The following is a 16,837-nucleotide window of genomic DNA, read 5'->3' as shown; positions in this document are numbered from 1 at the left end:
GAAAGGGCGGGTTTTCGCTACAATTAGGGAGTAATCTCACACCGATAACGGGTCGAGGCACCTCCGGGCTCGGTGCGCGCTATAACGGGGCCGGGGCCGGGGCCGGGGCCGGGGCCGCGCATCCCCCGGGGCCGAGCACGGGCAGCGCCGAGCCCCCCACCGGAACCTGGGTGCTGCCGGCCCCATCGCCCCCCCGGGCCGGGCCAGGAAGGCATCTCGGCACACCGGGATGGGCAATCCCCACTGCGCTTCGTGCCGCAAGCGCTCACGTTTGCGCGGCTTTTGCGCAAATAGCTACAGAAGGAGTGAGAAGGGGGTGAGCAGACGTGGCGAGACTCTCTCCCGTTCCGTACCCGGTGCCTGTCCAGCCGAATTCGTCCCGGGCCGTCCCCAATCCGCCCCGGTGAGGACGCCAGGCTGGGAAGCCCGGCGGTGGCTCTGGGGACGGCCGCAAGCCACCCGCAGCACCCTCGCTTGCGGGACGGCCGGGGGCTCCCAGCATCAGTCGCGATAATCACTGGGCAGTGCCAATCGTTATCACGACCTGCCCGGGACACGGCGCCGGGACAAGGGGCCGGGGCTGCGGAACGGCTGCGGGAAGGCGCAGGCTACCGACGCTAGTGGGCACCGTCGGGGCGGAGCGGGAGGACGGGGAATTCCTGCTGCCCAGCAGCCGCTTGCTCATTTTTTGTGAATGTCACCAGGGAGGATGTGGGTTTCTTGGATTTCTCCATGATCTAAGTAATCGCTGGGTCCGAGCTGGCCGGCGCACAAAAAAACTTTTCAAGTGGTTAGCTCGGGCGATGCGCTCGTCTTCGAACCGCGCAGGGATTTAACCAGGAGAGCGGAAAACCGGGGGGCTGCTACGGGGCAGGGGCTCGGGGCGGCGGGAGCGAGCCGCTTCCACGCGTGTCCGTGTCGTGCGTGGAAAGGGACCGATGGGTGCATGGGGACACGGCCCGGGACAGAGCCCCTTGGGGCTGTAGGGAGCACCCCGCGGCCCTTGCAGCCGTGCTGTGCCTAGCCGGGGGCTGTGCGCCCCCTCGGCGCAGGCTTCGTCGCTGGGAGGAGGTGTCACTTTCTGCTCATGGCTCCCGAAAAGCGGCCGGAGCCCCCCCCATGACCGCTCGGCTCCCCAGGAGAAGCGGCCCCCAGCGAAGCGATGGGTGTTTGGGGGGCGGCGTGCCAGCACCCCACGGGGGATGCGAATCGCCTCGCCCTTGAATCTTGCTCGAAAGCCTCCCCCCAAGAAAGAGGGAAACGTCTAGTCCCAAGCCCGTCATGCAAAGTGACTCCGCTCGCATCCCTCCCCGTGGCTCTTTTCATTAATTAGGAGCTGCAGCGGCTGTGGGGGAGGGAGAAGCGGCTGGCAGCCAGCAGTTATGCAAAATTTGGAAGCAGCATCCAGATGAGCTGGGGCAGCTCTTCGGGGCAGCGCTTTGTGCCCTGCGGGTGGCAGGCGGGTGGGATTCTGCTGCCCCCATCAAGAGATTTTCGTTTCAGCGTTATTCATTGCCTGCTGGACGCAGCGAGAGCAAACTCAGTTTTCTACCACAGCAACGAAGCAGTTTGCCGTGACATAAGACAGGCGTGAAAACGCCGTCCTTTCGCCCCTCCCCAGGCAAGAAACTTTGCAATTACCCTCGTCCCCTGCAACCCAATTTCGCACATGTGCCCGCACCGCGTACTCCCCCCCTCGCCCCTGCTTTCTCCCAGGTTTTTGCAATGATGCCCATCACCCCTAGAGCGACCTGGTCCCCCTCTCCCCACTGCCCCTCTCCTCCCGGAGCAGCCCGGGACGGGACGGGAGGCTCTCCCCTCCCTCCCTCCCTTCCCCCGGTCCCCCCACTCGCAGCAGCCTTTCCCCGCTCGGCATCCCGGAACAGGAAAGTCCCGCTTCAGCTTTCCCCCATAAGATCCTGTCTCCCCCCGCCGCTCCCCTCCCTCTGCCCCTTCCTGCCGCCGGCCCTTGCGCAGGGAGCCGCTCCGCGCCCTGCGGGACCGGGGCTGAGCCGCTGGGGGCAGGCGCTGGGGCATGGGGACAGGGCTCTGGGGACCCTTCGGCCGGGCTCAGCCCCCAGCCCTGAGCAAGCCCTGAGCCAGCGGGCAGGGCTGTCCGGAGCCCGCGGGGCTGAGCTGAGATCCTGAAGTCAGTGGTGGTGAGGTTGTTTTTTGTGGTTTTTCTTTCTTTTTTTTTTTTTTTTTTTTCTCCTCCCTTGGCGCTTCCGAACATACTGTAAGGTCGGCAGCCAGAGGGAGACTGGGGGAGGAAGAAGACTTAAGGAAGGGAAAAGATGGCGAGTTGCAGGAGCGGCGTGGAGAAAGCGGCGTTTTTGTGCTGCTTCTTGCTGGCGAGCGGGAGTCTAACCTCCTGCGCCCGGCCTGAGGAGGAGGAAGAGCAAGAAGAGCAACGCTCCTGTCACGGTGCCTTTGATCTCTACTTCATTCTGGACAAGTAAGTGACAGCCACGTTTAAAAACCTTTATTCACCCCTCACTGCCTCCTTGCAGCAGCAGGGACGTTGCTTTCTCCTCTCCTCCAGTTTCTTCAGGTGCCTTCCCCACGTCTGCCCTGGTGCTGAGCACGATGCGTGGGGCAGGGGGCTTAGTTTTGCTCCCCCAAACTTGTGCGGTTCTCAAGGGCAGCATTTAGGGGAGCCCTGTGCTTTATCCTGGGCTAGTCACACATGCAAATCCAGGAGATCAGGTCACCATCAGGTTGCGCGGTGTGTGAGCTGTGGGTGTTGGGTTCAAGGGGACAGTGGTCAGTGCCCCCAGCACCTCTGGAGTCTGGTGCCAGGGCTTTGGCAAAGTGCTGAAATGCCACCTGTGGCACTAAGCCATGCCAGAGTGGTCTGTGCAGAGCTACCTAAAGTTAAGATTCAAGTGCTTGTATGTAACGGTTGCCTTTTTCACATGCTTGTGGTATAGTTTTATAAAATTTGTTTCTGATCAGCTTCTTTAGAATTGCCTAAACCTATGTCTGAGTTACATCTATTGAAATATGTTGGCAAACACTTTCCTTTAGTATCACGCTATTCTAATTTAGATATGGCCTGAGGGTTTGGGTAAGCTCACATTTGTAGACACGTTACAGCAAGTACCAGTGAAGTCAGTGGTAAATTAGCACACCCGCAGGTGGTTCTCAGAAGGCCCACATTTGTTTTTCTTGGTGCACTGCTTTGGCTTGACAACCGAGGGTTACACTCCAGGAGCAAATTGTTGGTCTTCTGCATACAGTGAGTGCGATGGTCATCTTACCCAGTACATCTTGGGTTATGTGGCAGGATGTGACATGGTACTATGAAAAACGAAGCCTTTTCTTTGTGATCCTTGCACGTAAGCCAGGTACTAAGTCTGCATTGTGCTGTTTCCTGGCTGGGAGAACAGTTCAGTCCATCAGGCCTTCTGCACAGCATGCATCAGGCAAAAAGCTGCCACCGCTCAGGAGCCAGCAAGTCCGTATGTTCCAGAAGAAGAGAAAAGCATCATTAGTAAAGATTCTGCTTTTAGAGCAAAATGGTCTGAAGGCTACCATAGACATTCTGCTTTTCTAAAAGATGTGCTAACACAATGTCTGGGGGTTTTGTTGATTTTTTTAATTATTATTATTTATTTTTATTACACTGAACTTGTTCCTGAAGGCCCCTTCCTGTCTGGAAGGAGCTCTGTGAGGGGCTAGGGTTAGCGCTCAAATTTGCACTCGTCACAGTTTCAAGGCGCACCTGGTGCTGTTACATCCACTTCCTCTACTGAGATCCCAGTAACAGTAAATGTTGGTGATTGCAGTATGGGTTCTCTCTGTGGCATGGTATGTCTTCTTCCGAGTGATTTCTTTGTCTACAATACCATTGTGCACCCCTAGCAATCAGCACACAGCATTCCTGTGCTACTTCTCTTCTGTAAATCAGAAAGTGCTTTCCTGGGGTGGTTGCTGTTCTCAGTCACGTTGTGTTTGAGGAGATCAAGGCAGAGAACAAAGTGACTTGCTCAGAGTTAGGTACGTCAAGCAATAGAATGCTGTTTGTACAATTAAGATCCTCTTCAGTGTTGTGGACCCAAAATAAAGTTTTCTTTTAGTAGGCTATGGGTCTTGCTTCTTGGCCCAGGGCTGTTTCCTCTGTGCATTGCTCCACTTCAGACTAGACCTATCATGATTGGTATAAAAGTTATGCATTTAGGTTTCAGTGGGAAAATTCTCTTTGTGTTCAGTTGTAAGCTGCATCCTCATAACCTTCAAGAGGCTGAAAGAGGATATCTTGGGTAAAAAGCTGCAGTAGAAGCTATTTGAGCCTGGGTAGATTTAGAATCCATTTCCACTCCTACAGGCCAGTGGCAGAGCTGCTTCTGGCCTTGATGAGGCTGCATTACAATCCACATGGGTAATATTAGAGTGGCAGATCTCAGGAGCCATAGGTCCCATGCTGCTTCCCTGCTGTAACACAATGTGTATGGTACTCAGAGAGAGCGTACGTGCTGGCTGCTGGTGTTTAGTCCCAGATATATCCTGTGACATCTGGCACAACATGAACACTTGCTGAGGCAGCAGGTGGATAGACTCCAGATCTTGGGACAATTCTTTAGAAAGGAGCTGGAGATTAGTGCTGAGAAGGGTCAGGGTATTCCTGGTAGGGAGAAGGCAGGAAGCCAGTTATAAGCAGCTGGTCAAATCTGGAGGTGTGGTGGATGTGTTTTACAGCTGGATCCACGCTCATGCATATCTAGGAAGAATCCTGGCTCTAATGTCTAATGGGAGAATCCACAGAGGAAAAACACTGGTATACTGGTAGGTATCCCCACATCTCCAGGGCCCTTTGCTGGTGCCTTGCCATTAAGGAGCTAGATGCATTCAGTCTTAATTAGCTGTGTAACAATGGGATTGAAGCATTGACTTTGTGAAAACTCTGGGTTTTAATCCTGTGATCCTGTAGCACACTCTTTAGCTGAATGACATACCCTGTCTGTGAAGTCAGCCTGGGTGAAGCAAAATCACTTCAAATCTGCTTTGCTTCCCTGTAGAAAGATGTAATCTCTCATCTGTAGGAGGCAAACTGGAAGAAGACAGCAAACCATTCTCCTTATGCATGTAGGCACTGTGTGTTACTGCAATGACTTTATTGGGTCATGACTTTCTTTTCGTTCTGCCAGGTGAAGTCTGTGGGGAGTCTAATCCTGCAGGCAAGAACCATCAGAGGGAAAAGATCATCTGCTTGTGAAGTTATCGGTATAATGTATGTGGTGCCAATTGGAAAGAGAAACTCACTGAATTCTTACAGCTTTTCTTTTCCTGAAGTTGACTGTAGCCCTTTATGTTAACTTTATGGGATAGGCAAGATCAGAGCAGCGGAACTAAGCCTTGGATGTCCAAGAAACTGGCATAGTGAAAAGGAAAAGCAGCATGTGTGGAAGGGAGACCTGCTACTGTACTCCTTAGGGTTGTCTGACCATGTCAGAGCCCCAGTAGGTCTGTCTTGTCTCTGGGAATACTTAAATAAGCAAATCTCTTGAAGCTACAAGAACTGGACACTTGCTGGCTACAGAAGCGGCTGCCTAGAGTCTGCAAACTTGTGCTATCTGTATGTCATACTCCGAGTTATGCAAGCTTGAGCTTATTTGTATGTGTAGTGGAAGGCTTCAAAGTATTATACTGAAGCAGCAGAGATTTTATGTTTGTAGCCAAGTAGAGTCCTGTGCATGAGGTAAGCAGTATACCATGCTGTTGGTATATTCATTTCTCCTGTGGCATATGGTAAGATCATGATAGAAGAAGGTGATAACAAAGACCTCATGTTCATCTTTAAACAACCGTAGCTATTAAGTTAAAACAAGTAAATGGGTAGCTGAGCACTTGCTTTGGTTGTCGAAGTGCTTGAAGGACTTCTTTCAGACCCATCCCGAACTGCTGAGGACATGTCCTCTTATGGCTTTAGCTGCTTGACTATTCTGGTCTTGTATTGACATCCTTGTGCTTGAGTATGTAAACACTTCCCCTTCATCCCTGCCTTGCTGTTAACATCCAGCTGTTGTTTGTAATCATATTGCAACGCACATGCACAGCAAAAAGGATGACTGACCTCTAGTGTTTTCTAATTATAACCATGCCTGGTGGCATCATAATGATTAGTGCAACAAATATAAGTCCTGATTTTAAAAGGGATTCCAACTCTGCCATAAATATTTGCTCCTGGCAATTCTTAATATGACAGATCTGAGCTTCTGTATTTACCAAATACAAAGAAAGATCTTTGGTTATTTTTTGACTGTAGGACAGGATGGAAAATTGGGGGGGGGGAAGGGGGAAGCAAGGGAGAATGTGAGATTCTCAAAAGTATTTTTTTTCCTGCTGGGATGTTTGCTAAAATTGTTTGGATTTTGAGGAAAAATGAGCTGTGCTTCCTTGAGAAAATGTTTCATTTTTCCACAGCACAGACCATGGATGTGCAGATGTCTGAAGGCCCTGGCTGACTTTCTTTTAGAGCAGCAATTGTTTTTTTGGGGGCTGGACCAACTACCCTTTCTCATCTTCCCCCTGAACTTGTGGATAGTCCCTCTTCACAGTATTCCTGTCTCTTGGGCCCCCAACAGTCTTGCTTTTCACATCAGTTCTGCTTCTCCTGTGCTTATAGCAGCAACTTTGCTAAAGACATCAGCACAGTGTAGCTGGTTGAGCCTTCTCCCTGGTAATCTGTTTTGCAGATGCCTTCCTTTACCCTTGCTAAGCCACTCTGCAGAGGTCAGCACCACTGGGTAGGGAACTGGTGCAGGAGAGCACAATCTCTGATGATTAGATGGGAAATTAACTTCCCTGTCTCCTCTTTTTTTTTTTTTTTTTTCCCCTTGGTTGTTCCCCCCCAGACACTTCACCTTGAAAAAAAACAGTTGTTTTGTGAGAGTTGTTGGGTGGGAAATGAGTTGATACTTCCTCAAATTTTAGGCGAGCCAGAAGGCCATCCGAACAAAAGGCATTTCAGTAGCTGCTATTCTGGACCATGTTTTTAATCACTTTAAGGCAAGTATAGTGCATTGATGGTCTCCAGATTATTCCCCACCCCATATGCCTTATTTAAAGCAAACAAAGAAGAGTCCAGTAAACACATTTTACTCCTATCCTCCCAAGAATGCACGATTTCCTTGCCAATTTTTTGAATGAATTTAGCACTCATGAAAATCATGAATTACAAGCACTGGTGAGAGCAAGTAGTTTGGCTTTAGACTCTCACTGGAACCCTCTGCCTTTCTCCCTGCATTCACGTGGCCGCAGTCCCCCAGTGTTGGGGCAGAGCTGGCCCAGGGAGTTCCTGCAGCTCCTCTCTGCAGTGTCTTGGACTGATGCAGTTCTGTGCATGGGTGCTACGCCAGGCATGAGGAGTGGAGCTAACAATGTTGTGGTCAGAAATTGGAGTGCTGGCAGAGATAGGTACTTGAACATGTGTTCTGTCACCTCACCCCATTGCTTTTGAAAAATCTCGTATTTCACTTCTAACTTTAAACACTGCTGAACTCCATTTTGGTGAGCAAGGATATCTGCCTGTTGCAGCCAGAGTTAACTTCACTGTAAGATTTGGGACCTGATTCAGGTAAACTGCATATCAAGATTGAGAGGACTCAATGTCAGAGTAGAAGTATCAGTTTTGTTCCTTAGACTTCATTGACTGCCATATATATTTTAAAATAGTTGTCTAGTGTCTGTATCTTTTCCTTTTCTGTCTGACTTCTTTTCCCCTTTATAATGTAAACTCATCATCTACATGACACCTCTCATAGTCTCCAACTGCCTGTAAGCAATATTCTTTATTGTTTTCAAAACATAGCCTGTTGGTATTTTGCCTTTGTATCTTCCTTTGTTGTGGTTATGTTGCAGCCAGTGTTGGGATTTCCTTACAACCAGGTATAATTGTATGGAATGTTCCAAAGGAAATTTTTATTCAGCTTCAGACATACCTATGTTATTGGAACCAGGCTTTATTTGTTTGCATTTTGTCTGATATTATTCTGCCAGATTTGCCTTTTGGAAGGGAAGAATTCCCTTCCCCCTGCACCAAGAAAAATTTCTTTGTTAAACCCAAGACAACGCTAATGGGTAGCAGTTATTTGACATAAAATGTGTACAGTTAACAGGGGAAAAAAAGCCATGGCAGCTTGTCATTTGCAGTCTATTTAGGCATGTAACTACATCTGATTTATTTGGGGCTTGAGCCAAGAAAGTAAACTGTAAGATTCCCCCTGACCTAGGGTTTCAGTTTGCTTGTGCTCAGTGATTGAGAATTTCATTACTTTCGTAATGAAGCTCGCAGGCCAAATGCTGACATGCAATGCAGTCTGAGTTGTTACAAGGTGTAGTAACACGAAACCTTTTCATCTCAAACAGGGAGACAATGAAGTGGCTCCTGTGAGTTCTTGACAGTGCCAGAGCCTTGCTTCCCTGCTCACAGTTACTGCTTGCACCTTGTTACAAGTGCTGCAGCCTGACTGGGACTGAGGGCTCTGCTTTGCTCCCTGTGTTTTGTTCAACAGGACTGGCATGCTAAGACCAGGTCCTCCAGGTTTGGTGATGCTCAGAGCAGCGCTGGAGCTTTCCTGGGAAGTCTGAAGTGGTTGGATGCAGTCCAAGAGGGCCTTCAAATTCTACCTTGCAATGTGCTTCTCAGGTGGCTGGGTGTGTCACAAGAGCTGTAATGCTGGAGGACAGGATTTGTGAATTAGACAGCCAGAGCAATGGGTGGTGTTTTGAGGGATGATTTATGTAAGTCAGTGATGTTGCTGCGGATCTTGTCAGTAGTTTTATAAGAGAAAGCCATCTGTAAATTAACGGTTTTGTTCATAAAAAAACCTTTTGGATTCAAGTACTTTTGAGTCCTGTGTTTGGTGCACTGGCCTAGGACTAAGAAAAATCTGCTTCCTAGCCGCTTTTCCATATCTTTCTCCTCCCCTCTCCAGTCCCTGTCTTGTCCATTAATATTGTAAGTACTTTGCAGTGAGGACCGCTTTGGAGTGGCCACTTCTGCCAGTGTTTCTAATTGCGTTTGGAGCAGATAATATAAACTAGTTCTTCCTAGCCTGGATGAGTCACCCGCTGAAGGTCCCTTCCATGCTTGCAAGAAGCATTGTTTGAGAGAGGAGGGCCCTTGTCACTTTGAATGCTCTGCTGGCTCACAAGAAGGGAGACAAGGGATGGATGAACATGCGCGTGCATGTCTGAAGCCACAACAAACTAGATGCCCCAGGGTTTGCTTTTATTGCAGAGCCATTATTAGCCATGTGCAAGAATTCTCCTGCTGTCTGCAATGTGGTTGTGGCCACAAAGAGCTCTCTCCAAATAACAACAAACTGCCTTATTTCTGAGCAAAGGGCTGTATGCAAGGCCACCATTAGCTCAAGGGGATACTTATAGGGACCAGCAAACTTGATAGCTGTTTTACTCCCCTGACACCACACTCAAACTGAACCCAGAATCAGTAATAACAGGTTTGTGGTTTGTGTTTTTTTTTTTCTTTTTCCTCTGGGATCTCTGAAATAGCTGCTATAAGATAATTAGTAAGAGACAGGCAAACGTTGGGGGTGTGTGAAATGTAGGACAAGGGGCAGCTCCTCATTTTCAAGGGGTTTCCCTCTCTTGCTTGAGGCTCTGAGTCCTGCTGCCTGCTCTGTGTGTGTGGTAGTATAAACGCGGGCTGTTTGGACAATGCCTGGGTATTAACTCTCACTACAGAGCTGCAGGTCTGAGGTGTATTGCACCACTGTGGGCTCCTGGCAGTGAGTTCAGCTATAACTGTGGATCACTTATGTCCTGGGGCAGGCACCTCAGACATGACCCCAAAGTAGTAGGGAGGAGTGTGATGGCCTGGGTGCCAAGTCATCCTGCTTGGCTTCTCTGCCTCCAGTTTCCACTGCCTCTGGGGGCTTCTAGGACAGGAAGGGCTGACTCCAGCCCATGTTGTGCTGTGCCATCAGCAAGGGTCAGGCATGACTGACACCGCTCACTGTGTTTTTTTACACTGATGCAGAGCTCCGCTAAGTTGCACGGAGTCACTCCAAAGTAAGCAGGAGCAGAATCGAGGCCTGCGATCAGATCACTTCCTTCCGCCCCCAGAAATACTTACCGGCCTCCTCTTTTTTTCCCCTCCCATCCAGCAGTAGCAATGTGAAATTCAGGAAAACGGCAGCAGGAGCAGCAGCTGCTCCTCAGCGCGGGCCATGAGGCAGGGAGTGCATTCTTTCCTATGTTGTGGTTTGCTGACTCCTCTCTTTGTCTCGTGTGTAATGGGAACTGAGCTTAGGCACTGGGGAGCAAGTTCTCAGAAGCTCCTGTGGGTTTTGTGCTCTGATTGGGCCCAATTCTGATGCCAGTTCCTTAGGTATGGACCAGGGGGAATTCTGCTGGATTTGCTCCAGTCTCAGCCCGGTGAGCCAGCAGCAGCAGCAGCAGCCCCTGATATGTTCTCTGCAGCACTCTGGCTCTCTGCAGCAGCTGTCTGTTGCTGTGTTTGCCTTCACCATGAGAATCGTGTAACTTCTGAGGACTGAGGCCTTGTCTTCCTGCCTGGCTCTGGAGGGTGCGTGAGCCACCAGTAAGCGGTGGGTCATTACCCACAGGGGTCTCTGACTGAATGCTCTGCAGGGTGCGTAGGGTTACCTGGCTGCATTGCTGCCACATGGCTTCCCCAACCTGCTGGTGAGGGTGGCCAAGCATGGGTCTTCTACCCGGTGTGCTTTCTACACTGTGCTGATCTGTGTTTGGCTGATGCTTTCCTTATTACTCAGAAGTCTTCACTGCTCCCCTGAAATCTTATGGGAGTGGCCAAACAGGCCAGGCAATGAATCTGTTTGTGGTTGGTTACTGATGATGGCAGTTTGGGACAACATGCCAGCTTTGTCTGAGGCTCCTATTAACAACAGTAGGCTGGTTAACAGGAATTACTTTTTTTTTTTTTTTTTTCTCAGTTATCATAGGACTAAAATGATAAAGGCACAAAAACTGCTGTAAAAGTCAGGCTGTGAAGATGTCCAGGAATAATCTGTGGTGCAGAGAGTATGAAAGACCTCATACTTAATCTAGGATCAGGAATGGTGGAGTTGAAAATGGGTGTCTTTCAAGCATTGACCTTTGTCAGAAATGAGCTAAGAGTATGCTTGGAGGGGTTTAAGTCACAGCCTCCCACTTGCCATGGAGAAGCAAGGCAGAAACTTCCTAGTTCCATCCAGCCACACAGCACAGCATGTTAGTTTGTGCTGCCAGCAAAAAGGTTTTTGTGGTATTAAAGCTAAGATGCAGAAAGCAGTGAAATGTCTCGGTATTTTCCCTAATGCTGGGCTTCTTCTGTTTCTGTCAGTGTTAGGAGTACTATGACAGGAGCGGGCAGCTTAGTATATAGCTTAGCAAAGCTATATACAGTAAAATTGCATTTTGTTGTTGGAAATTTTCATTATTCTATTACTAAAGTGGCCAATTTAGAGAGGAATTGGAGGGGCAGGGAGGGGAAATCATGTCGTTTTGTAAGCCAGGCCACCTCTGGTTCTTGAGGGCTTTGAGATTACCAGCACTGGTTGTGTTTGAGCATTGGTGTCAACAGGACAACACCTGAGCTTGAAGGAGTGTGATGGAGGAAGTAGTTAAGTGCTGACCACTTCCCTGGCCCTCTTCATATAAGATTTGGAAACAGTAAAACTTTTCTTGCTAGAGCTTCTGTCTGGCTTTGACATTTCCCAGCTGACACGCAAGAAATAAGCCATGTGTGGGTGCAGAATTCCTCCCAGTGGAGCAGGAAACCCCCTGCTGCCCTGAAGTGCCTCTGCTCCGCAGGGTTGTAGCTCTGTGACAGTATGCTTCCTGCGAGGACTAGTGCGTGACAGAGGCATCCTTAGCTTTTCAGGGGTAGGTACCTATAGATTTATTACAGCCACTTCTTGTTACTCTTAACACCACTTGTGCTTTCGAAGATGGGATGTTTTGTTATATTTAAGGTTATCTGAGTGCATAGGAAGTGCATGTATTAAGGCTATCTGTGCTTTTGTACCGTGTTTGTGTTTTTCCGCTATTAATGATTTACAACTTTCTTAAATTTTCAGTGTCTGTTTTTTTTTTTTTATCAAGCTGTTCTTTGCCTAAAAATTAGGTATGTAAGAGGAGAAAGAAAGAAAAAAAGAAAAAGCAATTCAGAGTTCTAAAAAGGTACTGGAAATGGTGATGATTTGTTGGCATTACGAAGAGAATTAGTTGCTACTTTCTTTTTTGGATTGCATCATTACCTCTGCAGCTGGCAGTAGAAATTTGATACCTCATCCAAAATAGGTCCGTGTTTTCTGAGTAGGAAACGGTATTCTGTATAAAGAAGTAACCCTGCTGGAAACTGCAAGAATGGAACTGAAATGGGATAGCAAGCTCAGAGAGAAAATGAAGTGTCATTTCTGGGTGGGGTAAGGGGGTAACTTAAAAATAAAAGTTGGGAGCTCTAAATGCATAGATCTTGATATCCTGAACCTTGCTTAGGTTCAAGGCAAATCTGAGTTCAGCTAACTTAGAGGCTTAGTCTGAGACTTTCAGAAGAATCCTAGAGAAATATACATGTAGGTGTTGGACTGCCTCAGATCCCTTTTGAAAAAATACTCCTTAATCCATGACTATGTGAAGTATGTACTTTTTTTTATGATAAGAAAATGGCTTGTTTTCTAGTAATGCCATCACCTTTCCTTGGCACTGTTCACAAATGTGTGAATTTGGCGCATCCATTGACTGACACACAAATTGGAGACTGAGCAGTCCTTAGTTTGATCAGTTTCTGGTGCTTTGTTGCCCTCCCTTGCTGTCTGGCAAATTAATTTCTTCATTCTTTGATAACCAGTTTATTCTGTGAATGAGTCACCAGTTCTCCAGAAAAGTAGCATCAAAGCACACAGGCAGGCTCATTCAAGTTTAAATACTTCAGTGGTCCCTTGATGGTTTTTGTCCCTTTCTTTGCTCTCCTTCATCCCACTAGCACTGCTGCAAGGCAAGCAGTGCCATATTGCACCACACGCATGGACTTCTCTTTGCTGATCCGTACCTGGTGTATAGGGGTGGATATAGGATTGCTTTGAAAACCCATAGCAGAACTGCAATTTTATTTCCCTTTTCTAACACACTGTCATTAGACATTTGCTGTGTAAAAGGAAACCTAAGGCAAAAATTTGTTTCTTACTTCAGTAGTTATGTTTCATAAGTATTTTAGTTCTTGTGTCTAAACCTCTGTGATCCTTCAGACATGCTGCTGCACTATTCATCTCTCCACTTGTGCCCAAGACACTTGATGCAGGCGTTCACCTTGCAAGCCAAGTGAATGAGCCATTCATTCATTAACACCACAGTCCTGGGGAGGGCTTTTCACACCATTGACTTCTCATGTTTTGTAGCCTTTCAAGTGGCTTGGAAGTGTATGCCGTAGATCCATACAGTGCAAATCAACTGCACTGTAGATATGCTGCACGCAGGGCTCTGAGGTCTGAGTCCCACAAGACTGCTAGGGTTGCTGAGAATGTAAGACCAAACTGAGAAAAGCCATGGAGTGTGAGTAATGCAGTTTATGGATCAGGAATGGGAGCAAAAACCCCTAAGTTTGTGCATATAACTTATTGCCCAAGTTTTCACAGGAAGTCTGTAACAAGCAGGGATCGACTCTGCAGAACGCTAGTGCTGTGTGTTAGCTATTAGTACTGCCTTTCCCCCTCTGAATTACTTCAAAAGCTTTTTCTTTTGAAACAAACAGTAATTCATGGAAACATTCTCCCACGCGTTCTGGGAGGGTCAAAGACCAGTCCGGACTTTCTGTGTGGCTGCAAGAGCAGAGCTGTGCTCTAGGAAAGTAAATAGTCTGTTACCAGATAATTTAGCAATGTCAAATATTTTCTTCTAGTTCAATTCATTTTATAAATATTTTATGTAACAAATATTAAAAAAAAAAATATTTCTGCTGTGTTTAGGTCAGTGGGTTTTGTAATAATTGTTCTTTTACCACTTCCAGCACAACTGCTGTAGAAGCCTCACCAGAGCTAGCTGCCCTATCTCTGTGGACCTCTGTCCAGGTTGTGTCTCTAGCCACCTCCAGACTATCACAGTCTTAAAATTCAGAGTGCTACAAGGAATTTCACTGTGAAATACGATGAAGGTAATCCATTATGTTTTGTATACAGATCTGGAAGTGTCAGAAATCATTGGACAGAGATTTACTCTTTTGTGGAAAGCCTGGCTGAGAAGTTCATAAGGTAAAGCTTTCTTAGATGGTATTTTAAAATTGATTACGTATATGTATACATACACATGTTCATGCATTATCTCTCATTCACTCCTTATGAAATGAAAATCTGCTGAAGTAATGTGTATGAGACGTGGATCTGGCTTGTTCTTCTGTTTCAGTCCAATGCTGCGCATGTCTTTCATCGTTTTTTCTTCACGAGGCACTACAATCATGAAATTAACAGAAAACAGGCAAGTACTTCCTAGCTTTCATCCCTCTACCCCTCCTCTGAAGTCACTCTCAATGAGTGGCCCCAAAACCAGGACGCAGAGCTCTGTGTCAGTCTTCAGTGTGGCATCAGCTCAGGTACCTGCTTGATGCCAGCACTGATTGTACCAATGGTGCTGGAGTGTTATCTGCCAGGCTGTTGCATCCCTGCCTTTGGACAACACCTGTGCAAGAGGTGCTTTGCCACTGTGCAGCCAGGCCACAGCCTTTTTAGGAGAGTCTTAGGCCAGAGCAAAATTCTTGTTGCCACCTTCACAATCAAGTCCTCAGGCCTCTGTTGTCTAGACAGAGGTCAAACTTCTTTACTTTTCCCAGGGGGAATTTTCTATTTTCAAATAGGAAAATAGTGTTGAATGTGGTATTAAGGACATCCCTAATCCCAGCCCCTGATTTTTACTTTAATCCCACATACTCCTGTTTCCCCTGTATTTGTGGCTGTGAATCTCTAAGTAATCAGGAAAACTAGTATTAATTTCCCTGAGTGATCCTCTTGGTTTCCAGGTGTTTGTTTGCGGAGTAGGAAGCTATGCAACAGGAGTGATGGTTTCCAAGTCACTCTTGTACCAGGAAACTGTCTGAAGAAGTTTGAGCCTCTCGTCTGGGACAGGAAATTCTCATTCCCATCCTATTTTCATGTTTTCTGGCCTCTGTCTTTATAATGGAAAAGTCTTAATCCCAACTGTCCTGATGATTGATTGAATAATGAGCTTTTAGTCATCCCATTTTCATGACAGGGCCATAAGCTTTTAAATTCTCATTCCATCTGCAGTTTGTCAGTGTTCAATATCTGGCATTTGCTCTAATTCAGTATTTTCCTGGCTGACAATATAGTAGAATGAGGGAGCAGTGTCAGCATTTCACCCTTAAAAATGTATTAACCCCAGTATTGTATCATATGCCTGGTTTTGTGCTTCTGTGGGTGCTCAGTTCATGTCACAACTGTTTTTTAATCTTAGTTTTACAAGTGCTTTAGCTGGTGTGTATGTACTTTGTGCCATGTATTGACAGGATGTGTGATCTATCTGGGTTACAGGAATATCTCATGGGGGGAGGGGAAAACCACCTCTTAATAAAATTATTTTTTTTAATCCAAAGGGAAGCCATAAGACGAGGTCTTGAAATTCTTCAGTATGAAGTGCCTGGAGGAGACACGTTCATGCATGAAGGATTTAAAAGGGTACACACCACAACACCTCCTTTCTTTGATTTATATATGCAAACTTTGATTTCCTTTCTTCTTCTGCACTTAAGAGCTAATAATGTTCTAAAATTTGTTGCAGGCAAATGAGCAGATTTACCATGAAACCTATGGAGGTAGGCATTGCTTATCAAATGTTACATATCTGCATGGAAAAGACAGGGGTGATGGTGTTTTTTATGTGACCTGCAGTAAACCCGCTGAAAGAAGTGTTGGAGAAGGGACTGGTGTTACACAATCATTGCATTCCATTTTGACTACAGCCCTACTTTCAGATGCATGATTCATGGTTTATTAAGACCAGAGGAGACCATTATAATCCCAGATCTGACCCAGTGCAGAATACAGACCAGAACATTGCAGCCGGAGCTGCCCGTACTGCATCTAGGGGACAGGAACACCTTCACCCTGCCCTGCCCTGCTCTGTCCTGATGAATCTCCCTGCCCTGATGAATTCAGCCCTGTCTGCTTCGTGCCCCCAGGTTCTCCTTCTTGTTAGCATAGGTACGAGTGTGATCAGCTGGAGATTTTTTCCATCAGTGTGAAAAAGTTAGGATTAGAATCTGAGTTTGTTATGCAATTTTTTGCTAAATTTGGAGAGGGAAATGTATCTGTGTTTTTTTTTGTTGTTTTTTTTTTTTTTTTGTTTTATTTTGTTTTTTCTGTGGGAGAGGGGAGAAAAAAGAAAAAAACAGGCCTAAGAAGTTGAACTGAGCACTTTCTGCCTAGTTTGCACCCTGAAATTAGTTTTTTTTCCATTTGTAGATAGATGGCCTTTTTGTAAGATTCTTAAGTGTCAATGCCTTATAATAAAATAGGGTGTGCATGTGGAGTCTTGAGCAGCAACTCTTTTGTATGGCTTCTCACTTGCTTCTACCAGGCAAATCAAGAGTTTTTATGAGCTAAAGAGAACTGTTTTACCTCTTCCTAACAGACAGAGAGTAGTTGCTTAGTTCCTAGCTAAGTTGATTAGGAAGGAAAAAGGAGTAGATGACATCTGGATTTATAAAATAAAGTATTGGGAAAGAAACAAAAATTCAGAAGAAAACAAAGTTTAGATTCTTTATGGCCTCTTTCAAGCATCCTCAGCCAAAAAAATGATGAATATGGGAATCCAAGCTTTTTTTCCCCTCCAAAGTTGCAGG

General features: G+C 46.8%; 1 protein-coding gene across 3 annotated transcripts in view; it reads left to right on the top strand.

Moving 5' to 3' along the window:
- Positions 1-1,861: 1,861 nt before the first annotated feature.
- The window catches only part of ANTXRL (ANTXR like), a 54,956-nt gene continuing 39,980 nt past the window's right edge, over positions 1,862-16,837 (top strand). The window contains exons 1-5 of one of the 3 annotated variants that reach the window (XM_068687977.1): positions 1,862-2,455; positions 14,163-14,234; positions 14,386-14,457; positions 15,590-15,671; positions 15,775-15,808. In XM_068687977.1, the coding sequence (XP_068544078.1) occupies positions 2,295-2,455; positions 14,163-14,234; positions 14,386-14,457; positions 15,590-15,671; positions 15,775-15,808 (421 nt within the window). In that variant the 5' untranslated portion in view covers positions 1,862-2,294. Of the gene's footprint in view, positions 2,456-11,816; positions 11,872-14,162; positions 14,235-14,385; positions 14,458-15,589; positions 15,672-15,774; positions 15,809-16,837 lie in introns of those variants that run through there. The other 2 variants (XM_068687976.1, XM_068687978.1) reach the window with 2 other exon arrangements.

The sequence above is a fragment of the Anas acuta genome, chromosome 7 (assembly GCF_963932015.1).
Source record: "Anas acuta chromosome 7, bAnaAcu1.1, whole genome shotgun sequence".
In the NCBI taxonomy this organism is placed as follows: Eukaryota; Metazoa; Chordata; class Aves; order Anseriformes; family Anatidae; genus Anas; species Anas acuta.
The sequence above is the reverse complement of the archived record's forward strand: the minus strand, read 5'-3'. Positions and strand labels throughout refer to the sequence as shown.